The 19,257-nt window shown below is 44.2% G+C and overlaps 1 protein-coding gene across 15 annotated transcripts in view; it reads right to left on the bottom strand.

Annotated features, from left to right (window-relative positions):
• Window positions 1-19,257, bottom strand: part of CUX1 (cut like homeobox 1) — a 276,461-nt gene that overhangs the window by 133,160 nt on the left and 124,044 nt on the right. For all 15 annotated transcript variants that reach the window (XM_083479155.1, XM_083479160.1, XM_083479159.1 and 12 more), the window contains exons 5-8: window positions 5,921-6,058; window positions 3,044-3,167; window positions 1,814-1,890; window positions 635-701 (exon numbers count right to left, since the gene is read on the bottom strand). In XM_083479155.1, coding sequence (XP_083335281.1) covers window positions 635-701; window positions 1,814-1,890; window positions 3,044-3,167; window positions 5,921-6,058 — 406 coding nt within the window. The remainder of the gene's footprint in view (window positions 1-634; window positions 702-1,813; window positions 1,891-3,043; window positions 3,168-5,920; window positions 6,059-19,257) is intronic.

The following is a 19,257-nucleotide window of genomic DNA, read 5'->3' as shown; positions in this document are numbered from 1 at the left end:
ACCTGTGCCTCCCCCCCCCCAATTTTATTGTTCCTATGCTAATCCAAGCATATAAAGGTAAAGGTAAAGGTACCCCTGCCCGTACGGGCCAGTCGTGTCCGACTTTGGGGTTGCACGCCCATCTTGCTTAAGAGGCCGGGGGCCAGTGCTGTCCGAAGACACTTCCGGGTCACATGGCCAGCGTGACAAGCTGCATCTGGTGAGCCAGCGCAGCACATGGAAACGCCGTTTACCTTCCCGCTAGTAAGCAGTCCCTATTTATCTACTTGCAGCCAAGGGTGCTTTCGAATTGCTAGGTTGGCAGGCGCTGGGACCGAGCAACGGGAGCGCACCCCGCCGTGGGGATTCGAACCGCCGACCTGACGGTCGACAAGTCCTAGGCGCTGAGGTTTTACCCCAGCGCCACCCGCATCCCTAACCCAAGCATATAGAACCATATAATTATTGTGTTTCTGCTGCACCCTGCAGAGGCACTTCCATTTATATCAGAAAAGAAATATGTAGATGAAGTCATCATGTCTAAGAACAAGGCCCAGTTTTTAAAAAATTCTATTTTGCTTTACCCAATGACATGAAGATGGCAGAGCACTAAAAACACGCGGCGTATATCTAAAGAGGAGCCAAGAAGTCTTACTTTGCCGTTGTTTCCTCATCATATTTTGTCTTCAGGTCAAATAACTCCGTCCGTGTCTTTTCCAAGGCTGAAGGGGATAGAGGGGGGAAAGCAACATGCCAAGGCATTACTGACATGTTAAGAGCGACGTAATGATAAAAAAGGGCTACTCAATTACTATTGAACTATAAACTGTTCTCTGTCTGAAAAGTCATCTTGCATTAAGCTTTCTCCCTGACCAAACAAAATCACATTGCAGAAAAACAAGGCTTAAAAGCTTTTCAAAATTCTTTCCTTTAGAAAACACACACACATACACACTCTCTCTCTTTCAGGAACAGTGAAAGTTTCCAGATTCTGTCCCGCTGAATCTAGCTAAGCACATTATATTCCGTTTATAGATCTGCTTCTGTGACACAAACCATTTGTGCCAGTTAAAACGGGGACCTGCTCTGGCTTCAGATGGGAAAGAAGCCAGGCAGGCTGAAGCTCAGGCAGGGAAGCAAGAGCAGGTAAGTCAAGAACAAGCTACTGGCAGGGAGGGAAGGAGAGACAGAGGAAAGGGAGGGAGGGAGGGACAACTTCAAGTGACTGAACTTCAGTGTGGAGGCCAAAGGAAGGAAAGTAACCTCCATCTCTAAGTCTTTCTGAGAACATCAGGCACAGAAATCAAGGTGCAGCTGAGTCATAGGCAACAGACTGATCTGGTCCCAGGTCTGGGGGTATAAGAGGGCCCTCCTCAACAAAGGCCATTGGTGGCCACAAAGATCCCAGGGTGCTTGTCGAGGGCTGAGGACCCAACCTTTAACTGGCCACAGGAAGAGTTGGTCTGGTAGGAGGGGAAAATCCTGCCTGAGCATGGCTTCCCATGAGCAAATCATTGGCCACTGTGAAGACTGGATGCTGGGATAGATGTGCCCCCCTTTGGGCCCATCTTGTGTTCTAAGCTTGGTTCTAAGCCATTCCCATAGTACCAGTGAGGATGCTATGGTGAACCAAAGTTCCTCCTCATCAGAAATCCATGTAGGTAGTGGAGGTGAGTGGGAGTGAGGTCATGTATGGCAGGCTTGAGGTCTCCTAACTATGGTTCGGAAACTGGTAGCCTTGCATCTGCTCCGGTACAAAGAGAGGAGGTGGCCAATGTTTTGATGAACCCAAAGTACCTCCCCCTTCTCCGTTTGAATCAGTCAAATAGCAAACCTGTTTGCAACGCCTGCACTTTGTGTTCAGCCTCCTCCAGCTTTGAGGCTGTCGAAACCTGCGTCTCTTGCAACATTCTGTAAGGAGAAAGCCAAGGAAACAAAAGGCAACTTAAAATATATTCATCTCCATGTAACATAAAATAGAAACATAAAAATGCATCTTACACAGGGTTGAATCCGAGGAGTTCTTCCACTGTCTAATTTCAACAGAAGCAAGCTCCTCTGAGTGCATTCCATAAAACAAGGATAGCTAACCTTTTTTGGTTTGAGGGCTCGTTGGCCAGCTCTCTGGGAACTGCATACCAGCAATGGGTGAGACCAAAAGTGAGACCCTCCCCCTGTGAGCCATTCAGCTGATCTGTGCAGGTTGGATTATCAACCCTCCCCACTCATCAATGGAGCAATCTGATGTTCAGTGATGGACATCATAGCCCCAATGCAGACAAGTCAATGTGGAAAAAGTGCCAGGCAGTTTAAAAATTCTTGCACATTTGGCATTTGGTGGTCCCTTTCTTTTTCAGAAGAGACTTATTTGGGAGCTTATGAGCAAATCAGCAATTATAAATGCAATCAATGAATCATTTAATGATCAAGATTGGACTGTGGGACATAGGTTCCCCACCCCCGCTTTAAATACATGCACCTGACTGATCTCTTAACACAGAACAAGTTTGTGCCCCAAAAGATGAAAAAAATGGCTCCTTTCCAAAAAATAACACTTCCCCAACCATGGACGGTTGTTTTCATGTGCATGCTCTCTAGTGTGCTACCTTTGGACCAAAGGGTGAGCAGTACAGGGTCGGTATCAAAACCCCTTATCACTAGACAGCCTTATTAATATAGATAATATGCATGCTTCACATTTCTGGAGCAATTTAAGAACTTTCAAGCGCTTCACATACATGATCAGAGCAGTCCTTCTATTTTCCCGGGCTTTTAAAATGGATTTTTAAAAATTTACTGGCTGTTTTTATGCTGCCCATGATCTCAATGGTCTTCTTAACTGCTGTGTTTTATTTGTATTTGTAGATTTAGCTGTGTTGCTTTACCTTTTACATGAAGGATGGTCATTGATGATAAATACAATATTAAAACAAGCACTACCACTGCATTCACCACCATCCTGCCCAGTGCTTAGTGCTCTTCTTTCCCAATATGCTCTTCTTTCAAAAGGGAAAGATTGGGGGCGGGGAATACAGAAATGCCCCACCTGCACTCGTTAACTTACCTTTCTTTCTCAGCAAAGTCATTCTGCAACTTTTGTTCCTTCTCAAGAGCAATGTTCTCCGCTTGGTTCTTCAGGGTCTGCTCGTATTCCCGGATTTTCTCTTTAAGTGCTTTTATTGTCACCTCTGTTTCGAGTGGGGAGAGGAGAAAGAAAGAAAGCGAGGGGAGAAAATGAGCCAAGGTAAATAATGATACCACGCAGTGGCAGAGTGCGGCTATCTTGGAGGTGGTGCAGCAGCAGCAGCAGGGCTTAAATTTTCGCTCTCCAGCCCTGACACAAAATCAATGGCCACAAGTCCCTTTGGATACCTTTTACTCCCTAAATGGTAAATTGAACTTTAAATGTTTAAGGTTAAGCAGGATCAATGGACGCTGCCGGGAAGCGGAGTGAAGGTTTCTCTAACCTGACTGCAGGGCGGAATCGCCGGCAAGACACCTCATCGCCCTACATTAAGCTCTAGGGTGATCAGAGATGAGGATCAGGAAATTGTCTGAAACACAGTCACACCATGGCCTGTCCACAGGGACCTCTAGGATTTCAGAGGAATCCCCCCCACAACCCTAGCTGGAGATTCTGGGGACAAAAACATGAAACCTTCCCCATGCAAAGAATGTGCTTAATTATTGGACGAGAGTCCCTGACCAGCTCACGGCCACTCAAACAGAGCCTCCTCCCTAGAGTGCTTAAAATATACAGAATTAGAAGCTGGCAAGTTTTTCTTAGCAGCCCTGAATGTTGCCCTGCCCAAGGGTAAGATGTATCTGCTGATACAAGAGGGCTGAAGTGGGTGAGAGGCGCAGGGAACAGGGGGAAGCCAGGCTGCAGATATGGGTGAACTGTGCAGTGGCAGCAAGGAGCACAAGAAGTAGCAGCAAAACGTGATGTGGGATTCCCTAGGATGCTATGGACTACCACCAGGGGGATCAAAGTTTCTCCTGGCCCCTCCTGGATTGTGCCAAGATTCAGTGTGCCAACACTTATGCTTCTTCGTTTTGGAGGAGATACAAGGGGTGACCATGTAGTCTATATCCAGAGGATTGCATCTAAGGCTGATCCAACTCAGAGTAGAAAACAATGGGAGTGAATAAATTGGGTCTATTAATTTCAGGGAGTTGTACTCTGCATACAACTTAGCTGGATACAATGCCAAGTGTATTTCTTCTGCAAGCAGTGAGCTGGTAAACTCAGTTGCTTCCTCTTTCCTGCTAGTGTGCTTGACTCCAAAGCTGGGGACTAACATAGGTATTGTAAACCAACAACACTTGTACCTGCATTATATTTCAGGGTACTTTTGTTGTTATTATTCTTATTCTTTTGACCAGGGAAACTGTGGGCTGGGCTGGGCAATTGTGTGCATGTGCTATGTCTCACAATAAACATCAATAGCAACCTGAGGGGGCACCTTCTCCTTAAAAAAGAAAGAAAGAATTCTTTACCATTCTAAGTATTAAGAACAACTAATGAAGGCTTTCTCTACGTTCTCTATTTTCATGGAGACATCTGCCAGAATAAATGGCAGGGTCTCTTTGGTACTAGCCCCCCTTTATGTGAAACTCCACAGCAGAAGGGATATAATCCTCCCCATCGCTCATTTTCCTCACCAGCGGAAGTTCAATCAGGCAGCAATTAGTGCACAAAAACTGTTTGACCAATGCATATCTTTTCAGCTAAATGCTGCTTATTTCCTGTTTTATACAGACATACAAACACATACACTGCAGAAAGTTTCAGTGAGTCTTTCCTGTGAGCAAAACAGCAATATAGAAAAGCTACAAAACATATTATCCACTCTTCAATATTAGGATGCAGGTAAAAATAATAAAAAATGGCAGCCACCTTCACAACTGATAGCTCTCAAAGCCATAATGCCCAGAATTAGGTACTGCCATAGTAACCTCAGTCAGTAGAGCATGAGACTCTTAATCTCCGGGTCATGGGTTCGAGTCCCATGTTGGGCAAAAGATTCCTGCATTGCAGGGGGTTGGACTCTAGCACCCTCATGGTCCCTTCTATGATTCCACAATTTTAACCACAGGTGTAGTGTATAAGGAAAACAGTTTTAGAGAGAACAACGTCTCATTCCCATTTCAGGACGCTGTTTGCTGCAAAGTCCAAATGGGAACACACACAACCTGAAGCATTTGAAGAGGTGAGCGCTCGCTGCTTGTAATTACAGTGTTTCTATCTACAAGGGACACCATTAACAGTTGGCCCGTCCACTTAAATAACTAACCTACATTGCTTCAATATCAGCACTCTACCCTAGGGATAAACAAAGTAAAGTGAAGGCAGCAAATGCCCACGTAGAGTCACATATTAAACTGACAGAAAATGGCACAGCGCTAAGCATTCCCTCTAAATGCGTACGAAGCATACAGGCAGTGGCTGGAAAAGATTCACATATAAATTAATACATTTAAGCTGGGCCTTAATATTCAAACACTGAAAAATGGCAACTGCAAGAAGTTAAAAACAGGTCAGCTAAATCCTGAAAGACAAATGAGAACAACAGATTTATTGAGGCCTAGATGCTGCACATGTTTGATGCTTATCAAGAAGATTCTAGCGGAGATCATGATCCAACACAAAAAAGGCAGGCCTGGGGACACCAGAATCTTAACCTGCCCCTGTAAATCCTGGTGACCACAGGGGCTGAGAATAAAGCCTGCTGCTATCTACTTTACCCGCTCATCTACAAAGCCCCATCTAGAGTTCTGTTTCTTGGTCATGCTACAGTGCAAAAGGTTATGGAGAACTGGCTTTTACAGATGGCATTCCGTCTCTAAATATCATTATTATTTCCTTATCTAAACCATCCCCCAAACATTTATGTTCACACATAAGTAGGAAGAGCATTCCTCACCCTTCCCAGTTTACCTTGATTTTTCACTTCTGCAAATTCTTTGTTGTACTCCTCAAGCGTTTCTCTAAGTTTCTGGTTCTCTGTTTCAATATCGTGCATGCGCTGGACTTTCAGCTGGAGCTGCTGCCCCAGATCCAGTGCTGGTACGGGATCTGAACAATACAAAGATGAAGACAGATTGATCTCCATTTCCAGACAAGCAAGTTTATAATTCAAAGCAATACAATTAAAAACTCCATTGCAATCGCTTGGCAAACATGTCTGTGTGCGTGCAAGCAAATATACACACACAGGCGAAAACCCACAATTTATGTATTTGGCGTCAGGTCAAATCCTTTCCAACAAGTCAAGTTATCTTGGTCACATTTCTTCAGGAAGTCCTAGATTTCCCAAATGATTTCCCAGTTCTTTGGGGGGTTCTAGATTTCTAAGCTTTGGGGAAGCTTAGAATTTCTCAGATCTAGATCTTTCCTTTCTTGAGGAAGCAGGAGAACTGGCATGGTGTGCGACGATAGGGAAGAATTAGGTTGCTCAAACATTCAAAACAAACACTGAAAAACCACACCAGGATCCCCCCACCAAGCATTTGGCCAGAACACTCAGGCAAAAGGGTCTGATCAAGTGGGAGAGACGCCCCAGCCCTAGTTAGCTAGCACATCCAGGCAGCCTAATAATGTTCAAAGCATCCCTAGAAAGGCACCACAATACACCTGCCACGTATGGCTGGACAAGCACGTTTCACAGAGACTGCTGGGCTGGTTGTGGAGCTTTGCCAGCCAGAGCAGAAGAATCCTGGAATCCAAAAAGGGTCTCATAAAATAGCGCTGCATACATTTCTGCGGTGGGCGCCAGCATCACTTGTGAAATGGCTACAAAGATTTAGTCTCCCGCTGAGGAATGTTAAACACACCAATCTCGGAGGATCAACAACAGTACATATTAGGGAGCTCGCTTAATTTGCAGCCGCCACAATCATTAATTTTACAGACCACCCTCAGTTGCTGGAAACGCATAATAAGCCCATTGTACCTCTCTTAACGCATTAAGTGCAAGCCTGGGCACTTTGCAACGTGTCAGTCCAGCACCAGAGTTTATAAAAGAACAGCACTGGGTTATGTTGAGGAAAGAGAGGCAGGGTGTGCTGCGTTGTGTTAACTCTGCTCAGAGAGGGCTTCCTGCCTTGCCACCTCCATAATGCAAGGGGAAAAACTGAGGCTGCTTATCACTTGCCCTCACAGCACATGCATACTTTATAACTACATCACTTTCTCATTTGTGGTTTTTAGGCCAGGGTGGTTGTTTTCTCTTCTTCATTATTAGCACTGTTAAAATATTCATCTCACATTAGGTCTTTTTAAAAAAAGTTATTTAACACAGGGAGGATTTGAGAGCAATTATAAAATTTAAGTTCAGTGGCAGCTCGGGGAGGTAAAGCCCCAACAGGACTGTCCAATTAAGTAGTGCACAAATTGCTGCCACTATTTCCTGCCCTCTGCTGGGGCTGGGCTGGGCTGAAGGGTGGAAGCACTTGAAACAACCAGTGCTCCTGCTGTCTCTCATCAGCCAGAGGCTTTGCCCGGGCCTCGTGAGCTGGAGCTAGAGCCTGGAGTGTAGCAGGTCCAACTTCCATGGGTGGCGAACTGGAAACACTGGTGCCCGAAGAGGCAGATGGGAGGAGTCTGTGCGCTCCAAGCAGGAGAAGAGCTTTGACCTGGCATTGAACCGACAAGGCCAAGTCAAGGCTTTCACTCCAGCCGTCTGAGTAGAGGAGCACCCCTAAGGGGAGATGTAACCAGAAGGGTCAATGCTGACTCTTTGCCATGACCTCCACAGTGCTGTCAAGATTCAGCTGGCAGGCTCTGGTGGTGGGGGGTGAACTAGGGGGTCCTGGGTTGGAGGGAGGGGGGAGTACCCTATCTGTACTGCAAATTCAGTCACTTTGGAAGAGGCAGCAAGGATGCCAGCTCTCCCCTGACCTTCCGATGGAGCTGGAAGCCTCAGTGGAGGCTGGAGAGGGCTTTGATCGGCTAAGAGGGGAGGCTGAACAGAAGGCTCAGAGTGTGCACTAGCGTTCACACTATTCCCACAAGACAAATGAGTCTTGTGAACAAGCACATCCTGCCCCATCTTTGGAAGCTTGGTGGGAAGGGTGGGAAAACCTGTTGGGGCATCTTCATCACTTCTACGCTGTTACAAACCTCTTGCCCTGCTCTCTAACTTCTGAGCACTGGGTCTGCTGCTGAGGCTGCCGGAATAAGTATCTCTTTCATATTTCCAAGCAAGTGCCCCTGTCTGCATGTGCTGGGTGGGAGTAGAGCACTCTGACAAGGACTTCATGTTGGACCCACCCAAGCTGTATTTCTACGTGTACACACATCTTTAACTACAGGTACTGTCTGAAATAGAAATAGCATCTTTGGGAGTATATTGCAGGACACTTCTGCAGCCAATCGGAAGCTGCGCCTTGGTTTCTGAACATTTCAGAAGTCGAACGGACTTCCGGAACACATTCTGTTCGAAAACCAAGGTATGACTGTACTTTCTCTCAAAATTTTGCCCATCTCTTATATTTCTTCTTCCTCTTCTATTATTATTATTTTTCTTATTTTTCTTATTATTATTTTGCGGGAGCACATCCTTGGCAATGGGATCAGAATCCAACCTTCACACTTTCCCTCAGCCTCCAACTCAACCAGCTCCACTGACATCAGCCACTTTCTGCTCAACTGCGAACTTTCTTCCCAAGAGGTGAAGCCTGTTAACTCCCCATCCCTTAAAGAGGCACCTGGCAGCCGTGCCATGAGACACTCTTCTCCATCACCCCCTGAACTTTGCCAACCCTCTACCTCAGGGTCCTCCTCTAGCAGATCCTACCAGTCCCACCTGGCTTAAGTCACAGGGCCCATGACAATTTTTAGGGTCCCAGGACTTGCAAATTAACAAGGCTTTCCTGGACTAAAATCTGCCAGGCATTTTGTATTAACTATTACTCACCCACCCCACCAACATCTACATTATAAAATGAATAATGACTAAACCTTTAGTCAATAAATTCCCAAATCCCTGGAAAACATTATATCGTAAATGAAAATGTTGGCACTCATAATTATTCATTAGGATATGTATATTTAATTTAGCTTTATTAAAGGTTAATGTCAAAGAAGCAAAACAGTTGCAGAATAAAGTATGAGCATAATGTTAAGCCTATCTCCTTGCATTAAACTCCAAAATTTGCTTAAGCCAAGATGAATGATTAAAATGTCAGCAGCTTTTGAATATTGTTTTGGGATATGCTAAAGAGGCCACACAGAACAGACTTCTCCACTTTAATTTGTATGGCTTCTATTAAAGAAAACTAATTTAATAATCACTGCTATAAAAACTCGGCCATGATTCTGCTACATGCCAGCCCAGCGACTGCTACGCTTCAAACCTAAAAATGTAACAAGTTTCAAAAGGTATGTATTTGGGAACTCAGAAAAATTCCCAAGGAGGGCCATTTTAAGTATTATTGTACAAACCTTGCAGTGGTATCTGTTAAGGAAAAATGATTCTAAAAAACAAAAATGATTTCACTAGAGCATATAAAAATGAAAACCTACTAAAAACTACACTTTGGTTATTAACTCTCTTACAAGAAGAATGAGACACAACGTTTGAAAATAGCTGTGAAGATAACTTAAACACCCCCCCCCCCCATATTCCACTCAGTGCCAGAAATTTGCACTTAATATCTCTCAACTGGGAACAAAAGTATTCCAAGTTGCTGGGGAGCAGAATATCCCCACCAGATGTGAGGGTGTAATCATGTAAAATTATTTGGGGGACTGAGAAGAGAAACAATTGCTCCCTGTGTTGATACCTGGGTTCGAATCTCTATTCAGAGATGTGAATGTACTCTTTTTCTTTCTCCTCTAACATGGGAGGAATGTCAATAAGTCTACCTCACAAGGCTGTTGGCAACTGTATAATTGCTGAGAAAGACCGTGAACACTGGAAATGTTACTAAGAAATTATTATGTTCCATAGAACATGGTTGAGTATAAATCTGCAGCTGCATCACTAGGACAATCATGACACACGTTGAAAGATTTTGCCTTTAACAGTAAACAGAAAGACCCTGGTTAGCGGTGAGAATTTCTGTGCCTGAATGCTCGGGTTCATCAAATAAAGTTTTAGAGCAGTAAAAGGTAAAGGTAAAGGACCCCTGGACCGTTAAGTCCTGTCAAAGGCAACTATGAGGTTGCAGTGCTCATCTTGCTTTCAGGCCACGGGAGCCAGCGTTTGCCCACAGACAGCTTTCTGGGTCATGTGGCCAGCATGACTAGACCGCTTCTGGTGCAATGGAACAACATGACGGAAACCAGAGCGCATAGAAACGCCGTTTACCTTCCTGCCACAGCGGTACCTATTGATCTACTTGCACTGGCGTGCTTTCGAACTGCTAGGTTGGCAGGAGCAGGGACAAAGAAACGGGAGCTCACTCCGTTGCGGGGATTTGAACCGCCGACCTTCTGATCGGCAAGCCCAAGAGGCTCAGTGGTTTAGACCACAGCACCACCTGTTCCTAAACTCAGTAGCAAAGTAGACAGGTGAGCCCTGGAAACAAGCCACCATATCTGTAGTTGATGTGCTGCCTGGTCCAAGTCCAGTTTAAACCTAAGGAACCATCAGAAGGGGAACTGGCAAGGTTGCCCATTAACACTTATCACCTGGGCAGCAGACAGAGTAGGCACTCAGGCCACCTGGTCCCAGTCTTTCCCAAGACAGCGATATCAATTTTATTTCGATTCGCATTATTTGCATATTTGTAAATATAAATCTGTACATAAAAATCTGCAAGCACAAATTCGTTCTCTTTCTGGGTGCTGCATATGTAGTTGCCCCACTACTGTGAGTGAGGATGACCTGGTCTTCTCCAATTCACTGGGAAGAGTCCCCAAAGAATCAACACTGCCCAGAAAGCAGAATTCCATTCCTAAGCCCTACGTGAGTGGGTAACAGGGATGCAGCATTAACTGGGCAACCTGCCAGTACAAGGAGGCTGGCTGCCCATTATTCTGGGAGCTGCTCTGCTGCTGTTTTCACTCCAATTTTGAAAATTATGTTCTATGATGTTCTTCTTGTTTCCAGAGGGGTAGCCATGTTATTCTGCAAAAGCAGCAAAAAATCCTGTAGAACCTTAATGAATGACTAAGAAACTAGTTATGGCATAAGCTTTTGCAGTCATGATGATGATGATGATGATGATGATGATGATTATCCCACCCACTCTGGGCAGCTTCCAACAAAATATTGAAAATACAAGAAAACATCAAACATTAAAAACTTCCCTAAACAGGTCTGCCTTCAGGTGTCTTCTAAAGGTCAGATAGTTGTTTATTTCCTTGACATCTGATGGGAGGGCATTCACAGGGAGGGTGCCACTACCGAGAAGGCCCTCTGCCTGAAGCATAACCAACAGTTCTAGATATATGCAGACATGGGGTTCGGGATGGAATTAAAAGTTATGAAGTCAGAAGGGAAGGGAATGCAACATGGACAGTCTGCGACAATTCAATGAGGGCCGGACTGTATGCAAACAAGTGACCCTTCACAACAAGCAGTGACAGGCAATAGAAAACCACAGGGTGCATGTTTTGTAACTTTTTCTTGTTGAACCATTAGGTTTACGCTATAAATGGTTCTAGCCACTACCTTCCACACATTCACATACCTGTGGTTTATTTATTTTGGTTTTAATTTATGTCTGTATTTGTTTGGCAGTGATCTATAATTGTATATGGTCTATGTATATTGCCATCAGATCCCATTTGATAACAATGTATTTTGCAGAATCCTATATAACCTTTTTTTGGGGTGAATTAATAACAATTATTAAAACAAACAACTTGCCAATGCTGAGCTAACTAACAGAGGCAGTAGGACAGAAAGTCACCATCTCACGCCAGACCCACATTAACAGAACCGAACTTCTCAATGGACTGCAACTCATTCTTTCTGCAGCTGTTTTTGAATCCCTTTACTTATGGCTTTTATTGTTTGTTCTTTTTGTGTATTACTTTTTTATTGTATTTTATTATTCTTGTAAGTTGCCGAAACAATATATGAGGAAGCACAGGCTTATTTTTTTATTTTTTTAAATAAACATGCATGTATTTTTCTTTGTCCTTTAAGAATAGCATATGCCACTAACATTAATCTGGAAAATCCTGTTTTATTCTGAACTCAAGCCTTGTTCCCGAGAAAGAGAGAGGGTAGTGGACTAATAGAGAAAGGCAAGATGCATTTTAGAAAAATGCTCTCCGCCCATGGGACACACCCTTTATTCTCCAACGTAAGTGTTTACAAAGGGAACATTGAGGTTGACCCTGTCCTTCTCCTCCCCCCCTTCACCATTAGGTGAAGGGCTCAATGCACCCCTTGTGAGCCTTGCTTCCACAATGACATCATGTGCCCACGTGGATTACTTTGCGCTGGGGCACTCTAGGCTAATGTAATCATATGATTACATAATTAACCCAGCTGTCTCATTAAAAAAATCAACTGGAATTCAGGGCATAATTAGTCATACAGCAATTAGCATGCTGATGAGCAAAAATGATGAAAATCCCTCTAGATGGGGAGTGTGTGGGGACCACCCATGCCATTTCCAAAAAGAAAGTAAAACCCATCACGGCTGAACAGGACTGGGAGCAAAAGACAGACCGGATCTGGATCCAGACCTCCAGTGCAGGTTTTGCAGATTGCCAACCGTGCTTAAAAAGGAAGGGTGAGGGTGCAAACACAACAGAATGCCCTATAATCACCAGCAGAGAAAGGTAGAGGAACGCAAGGGGTGGGTGTCATGAGCCAGAGAGGCTCTGTGTCATCCTAGCAGGGTTGGACCGAGAAGGCAGAACAAAACTGACGGACAAAGAGGTTGGTGGAGGTCAGTTTTTAGAGAGGTGTGGCAAGGGTCAGAGAAGCTGAATATGAAGAAGGCCGGTGAGCTGCACATAAAGATATAAAGCTGGGGAGGGAGGAGAGAGAGAGCAGAGAAAAATGTGGGTCTCTTTTGGCAATGGTGGAGAACTGGAGGCATTTCCCCTCCATAGGCCAGCAGAACTGTCACTTAGCTCTCAGCAGAGCATCCTCAAACACCTGCCCAGCCGTGGACCTCTCCCCCTGTGAAGGGGTGGGTGGGCTTGATAGGGGTGTTCTTCTGCTGCAGAGTGAAAAATTACTTGCTCTCCCCAAAGTTTTTAGATCTTGTTTAATTTCATTTTTACTTTTTAAAGTCTCTACTCCTTCTGTGTCTTACACTGATTTTTATTATTTTAATGGGTGGTTTTTAACAGTATTCTTGGTTTTTCCTTTCTTTTCAAGATTCCTGTTCTTTTGTCTGAATGCAAACTGCAATGAAGCCACTTTATTTTTTTACGGGAAGCAAGTATACAGGCACACACAAAATAAAGTCAAGACCCACAGCTGGCCTCCACCCGGCTGCCTGTTCACCTGTCCTCTCTGAGTGGGTGAAAACTCCTGCTTACTGTGCCCTCTCCCTCTTGGAGGTGGTGCAGATTTGAGGAAGGGCAAGTGAATGAGCATTTCACCCAGAGTCCTCTGAAATCTGAGTAGGTGTGCGGCTAACTACAAGACTGCTCTAGTCTGCCTTTCAGAGCTCTAGTCAAAATAAAAAAATTCCTTCCAGTAGCACCTTAAAGACCAACTAAGTTAGTTCTTGGTATGAGCTTTCGTGTGCATGCACTGAAAGTGTTTCTGAAGAAGTGTGCATGCACACGAAAGCTCATACCAAGAACTAACTTAGTTGGTCTTTAAGGTGCTACTAGAAGGAATTTTTTTTATTTTTCAGAGCTCTGAACAACATGGGAGCTTCTCTGCACAGAGCGTACATCTGATTTTGGAACAATGCCTGTATGCACACAGAACATAGCATCCATGGTCCTCTCCTGGAAGGCCACTGTGCCACCTTTGGCAAAGGCAGGGTTTCTCTACATTGAGGAAGTTTTGCAGTGGTGGAACGGCATTCTGGAAAACGTGAACTCCAAACCACATCAGGAGTTAGAAAGGGCTCCCTGGACTCCACCAAAGGGACTGCCTCCTCTTTTGCTGAAGGAGAGAGCAACACAGTGGAAACGCAGGAGCAGAATTTGTTCAACAGGATCAGCAGGCACATCTAAGGATCTCTTTGAAGAGATTTTGCATTAAAGCATAGCTAATCTGTTTTCTCTCTTTTTTTAAAAAAAAGACATGACGTGTAAAATGTTCATCTGCACTAAAGCATAGGTCTCTGAACCAGAGCTTTGCAGCTGCTAGCAACCCCATAATCAGCAGTGTAATATCTGCACAGAACTGAAGCATGCCCTCTATGGGCACAACTTCAATGCAACGAGACTGGCTATCTTTATTTATCCTGTTAAATTCCCATTTGCCACGCAGTAACTCATTCGTCTCCTGGTGGTGGAAGGGGATTGCGACAATGGGGTGGGGGGGTGGGATGGGGGAAGAGAACCAGAATACTAAAACAAAAGGACTTCATTACAGGCCGGTAACACTGACAACAGCCAGACAGCCAGTTATGAAACACGAGCAGAACCACAGAGGCAATTAATTTTTTATACAGCTGGTAATGCGCTTCCGAAGGTTTGGCTCTAAAAATAATTCATTCCTGACGCTTCAACTCCTTTTCGGAGCGGCTGTATCTGCTCTTCCAAAACCAGGTCTCCACGCAAAAGCACTCGGTGATGGGTTTTCTTTCGAGAAAACGCCCACAGAGAACAACGGTTCGGTCTCTGGGGGGGGGGGTGGAGAGAGAGAGAGAGAGAGAGAGAGAGAGAGAGAGAGAGAGAGAGGAGATAGAAAAGAGAGCGTCCTCCGGCAAGTCCTTTGAAAATGCACTGTTTGGTTTTAAAGGCCACTGCACACCATCAGCAGTGCCACAAAGCAAAAGGGAGTTCTTAAGTGTCCCTTTATTTTGCCCCCAGGACGTTCTGAGCAATGTTCACAGCACAGAGAGGCCTCAAGAACACACTCGCCACCCTCCCTCTCTCTCGTTTATGCCAGAGCAGAGCCGTGCCTCAACTGGCGTGGATCAAAGCAGCACCTTTTTCTCAAGGCCAGTGCAGAGCGGAGGGCAGAATACTAGCCTTGGACCCGAAGACACCCAGCTGCCTTCAGAGCAGTTACGATTCCTTGGCTTCACCCAACCTTGCAGGATTCATTAGGAGGAGAGAACGAGAAGAACAATGAAGCAACTTGCACGCCAAAAGGAAGCAAGAACAAATTGTCATAGCAAGTCCTTGCATATCCATCCACAAATGAAATTGCATCTCAGACCAAATAAGAATAATTACACTGTGGCTTCTGAATATTCAAACGCCTTCCGGTATAATTAATTCATTAATTATTCCCCAGAAAAATTAATAAACCCACATCACCTAGGGGTTTCTCGCAAGGAAGCTGTACCCCGCCTCCTGACGCAGCCAGCCCGGTGACAGAAGAGTGATGGCCCTAAGGCCCAAGCTCCCCCAGGACTTCTTAGGAAGCGCAATAGAGAGCATGCTTTCAAACACTGGCTGCACCAGGCTCGCCTCTAAATCAACCCAAGCTTCCTTTAATATGCTGATTTTTATTGTAAAATGAGACTCGCCCTAGAGACTAAATGTTTGCAAAATAGTCCGTCCTCTCTCTTGTTAACAGGGAGGGGTGTTCTGGGCTGGGATCATGGCGCATGAAGACAGGGGTTCAGTATTTTTATCCTTGCACCATTTTCCCAGTTAAAAAAACCCCAAGCTACCCGCATTATTTGTTTATTTCCCCAGAGGCACCCCCCCCCGGCAAAGACATTATGAAAACCTGTATTCCCATACATACACCACAATTTATAACAGTATATTATCTACAAAACATGTTTTTTTATTACGTGATCCACAAGTTAGCATTCTTACAGATCTGGAGTAACAGAGTTTGGGCTGCAAGGGCAGCCAGAACTGCTAGAGTTAGTGAATGTTATAAATGAATCCAAACGAAGATTTATTTTCTGGAAATAATGACAAGCCAAGAGCTGCTGTCTAAACAGCAAGTGTTTTCAAAAGTGGGGGTGCGGCTACTCTTTAAACTAGTAAGTCACTCATCCAGGGTATTGGTAAGTACTTTAAACCACCGAGGGCACAAATCTGCAAAGATAAAAATGCACATGCTAATTTATATGCATACATTCCTTTGGGCTAATTTGAGACAGTGGGTGGCTGGGGTCTCCCTTGCCACTGTTCTTCGCTTACAGGCAGCTGAGCACTCTGCAGCTTTTGTTTTTTAATTTAAATATTCTTTAAAAACATCGGGGGGGGGGGAGGGAATGGGGTAAGAGATCCAGAGCCCTGCACACAAGTCCCAGGGATCAGGACTTCTGGACCATTCTCTACCAACACTCCAGCCATTTAGCTAGAAACATGGTTTTAGATGAACAGCAAATACTGGCTCTGTATATGATCAAAGTACCACAACCATGTTATATGTGGAAATTCAGAAAAGCAAAGTCCCTCAGAAACAGACACACTGCAAAAATTATGGGAATTATGGGAACACCGGCATCTTTGTTGAAGGATACCATAAATTTCAGAAAAGAACTGGCCCTGCACGATGCAATACATATAGGAAAGAAGTTAGGTTTTTAAAGGAATAGAGGTAGACTATATATTACTACCCAGCATCATCATGTTAGATGTTAAGCTTTCTTGTCCAATAGTAATAATAATAATGTCACACAAAGCAAAACTCCTAGGGCTTGCTCTACAAAAGGAAGTCCCGTGTGCACAAAATGACCTTTAACACCAAACAAAGAATTACAGGCTCAATCCATTAAAAACTCCTGCCACCTATTTCAATAAGAATATGGAAGGTAAAAGTCCTGTACATTTTCATCAGTGTAAATAAGGGCTCAAAGTTAAGTTACTAAACCATCTAGGCCCGTTCAGACAAGAGCTTCTACCTTGATCTGACACCTACAGGGTGTCCGTGCACGAGTGCAGCCATAGCTCAGTGGCAAACCACATGTTTTACATGTGATAAATTTTAGGTATAATACCCCAAATATGGTAGGGTTACTTTCTGAAACCCTGGAGAGCTGCTGCCAGTCAGAATAGACAATACTGGGCCAGATGAGTCTGATTTGGCATGAGACGGACTTCCATGTTCTAACATTCCTAAAGGTGCACATGTGTACAGTTCAATCTGTGTAGGCCCAGATTCACTCCAAAGTCTGGGCTTAGGCTCATTACATATAATTCTTTGGTTTATGATTGTGTACACTGGATGCGTTTTCTCTGTTAACCCAGTTTGTCCAGACTGCAATCAGTTTTCACGTAGGGCATATTCTAGCTGCAGCTGTTTCCTGAGCCTTATTATGGGATAGAGGAGCTGTCCTTGCTCGACCAGTCAGTCTAGAAAGCGAGTTTGCCTCCTCCTGCTGGTGAGGAGGCAAAAGACTGGCAGGAAGCTGACTAATCTAACCAGTATTAGGTGCTGCCCCATATTTTAGGAATGCCCTTCAGCATCATCCAGCAAATGCCCCTAACCACTGGTTCCCTGGTTAAAAAATTATCCCAACACTCAAATCAAAGCTTTGAAACCATGGAGTGCAGATTACTGAATACTAAGAACCAACTCTTTTACATTGCTACACTACTACTTTTAGCTATAGATGTAAGCAGAATTTACAAGAATAAACAGAGTAGCCTAAAAAGCCTTTTATAAACTATTGGTATGATAATGAAAAGAGAAAAAGAAAAGAAAAAGGAGAGCCTGGAAATCAGAATGCGAGGAATAAAAGCCAAACACACACAGAGAGAGGAAAAATCTTGCTTTATAATTATAGACAACCATGTAATAGAATCAGTCCTCATTACTCGCAATACATTTCCCAATCATATCAATTTTTGAGCTTGAAGAGCAAGCTCAGAGGAAGCACATGGCTGATGGTTGAAGCATACATTTGGTGTGCATCCTTTCCGACAAAGTTTCCAGTCTGCTTTATATTTGCCCAGGCTTTTCCTGACCCATAAAATTGGACCATGTTTTATGTGTTTGAATATGCTTTATTCCTCTTATATGCTTTTCTGGTGTGTTTTTTTATATTGCTGTCCCATTTGTTTTAGGTTGTGTTTTTATTTTAATCACATATCATTTGGGGGTTTTTTTTAAAGACAGTACACCACTTAGAAGTTTTTGAAATATTTTGTTGTATATAAATGCTTTTAAAAATAAATAAAACAAATAAGAGGCAACATGACCAAGCAAGCGGACCATCCATATCCAACATAGGTTTCAGGAACAGCCTGGTCTTGAAACAACGGAATGTGAGCAAACACTCCAGTGGCAGTAGAGTTAGTGATCTGGTTGAGTCCTGGTCTCACCATGGGATGGCAAGATGAAGACATGATTGTTCCTAAGGGTCCTCTCCAATGCTGCAGGGTCCATAGTGCCCTTTACCAAGGAGTTGTAGATGATGAAGGAGCAGCACTTTGGCACCCGCATTGCATCTTCAATGAGCCATCCGGGGGGGGGGTGTATTCCAGGTGGTTCAGAAGCTAATCATACCCAAAGTGGGCCTTGGCCCACCGGGTAACATGCTGTGCACTGTTTGCATGGCACTTGGCTGATAAAGTCACTCAGCTCTGTAGCACCTTGGACACAGCAGTATCTAGCTGTTGTATCTAACGCAGCACCTCCCATACCAGACCCAGAATTTTGAGATGTGATGGGCTGCCTGCCTGCTCTCATGTACACAATGGCCTAGACATTTGCCAAGTGTGTGATATTTGGCAACACGTGAGAACATACTCAGTACCTGCAACCCACCTGTGGATTGTATTCCCATCACAGATTCTACTGCCACCAAACCTGATGTGTTTTTACAACCATTTAAGAACCCATTTATTCACCCAGGCCTTGGGCTGAACTGGCTGTGGAGCTGGGCGGTCTCCCCTTTCTGACTTGTCAAACAGCTTTATGCAATGATGAATCTGCTAGTTTTATGTAACTGGCTTTATTGTGTATTTATTTTTTGTATTGTAACCCACCCTGGGGTTATTTTGTAATAATGAGTGGGCTATAAATTCTCTGAATCAGGTTATCTTCAACCTTTTCACACCAAGGATCCACTTTTAACCCAAACATGCCATTGGGGCCCCATTTCTTATTTTTTTTTACCCATTTATTTGTATGGTCATAGTGCTCTCGTTGCAACTCATCTTGGATCAGGCTGCAACCCACTAGGGTGTCCTGTTCCAGCAGCTGAAAACAAGTGCTCTAAACAAATAAACAGTTAATCCCAGATCGTTCCCTGAAATGC

The sequence above is a fragment of the Podarcis liolepis genome (genome assembly GCF_965112155.1).
Source record: "Podarcis liolepis genome assembly, chromosome: 16".
Classification (NCBI taxonomy): Eukaryota; Metazoa; Chordata; class Lepidosauria; order Squamata; family Lacertidae; genus Podarcis; species Podarcis liolepis.
The sequence above is the reverse complement of the archived record's forward strand: the minus strand, read 5'-3'. Positions and strand labels throughout refer to the sequence as shown.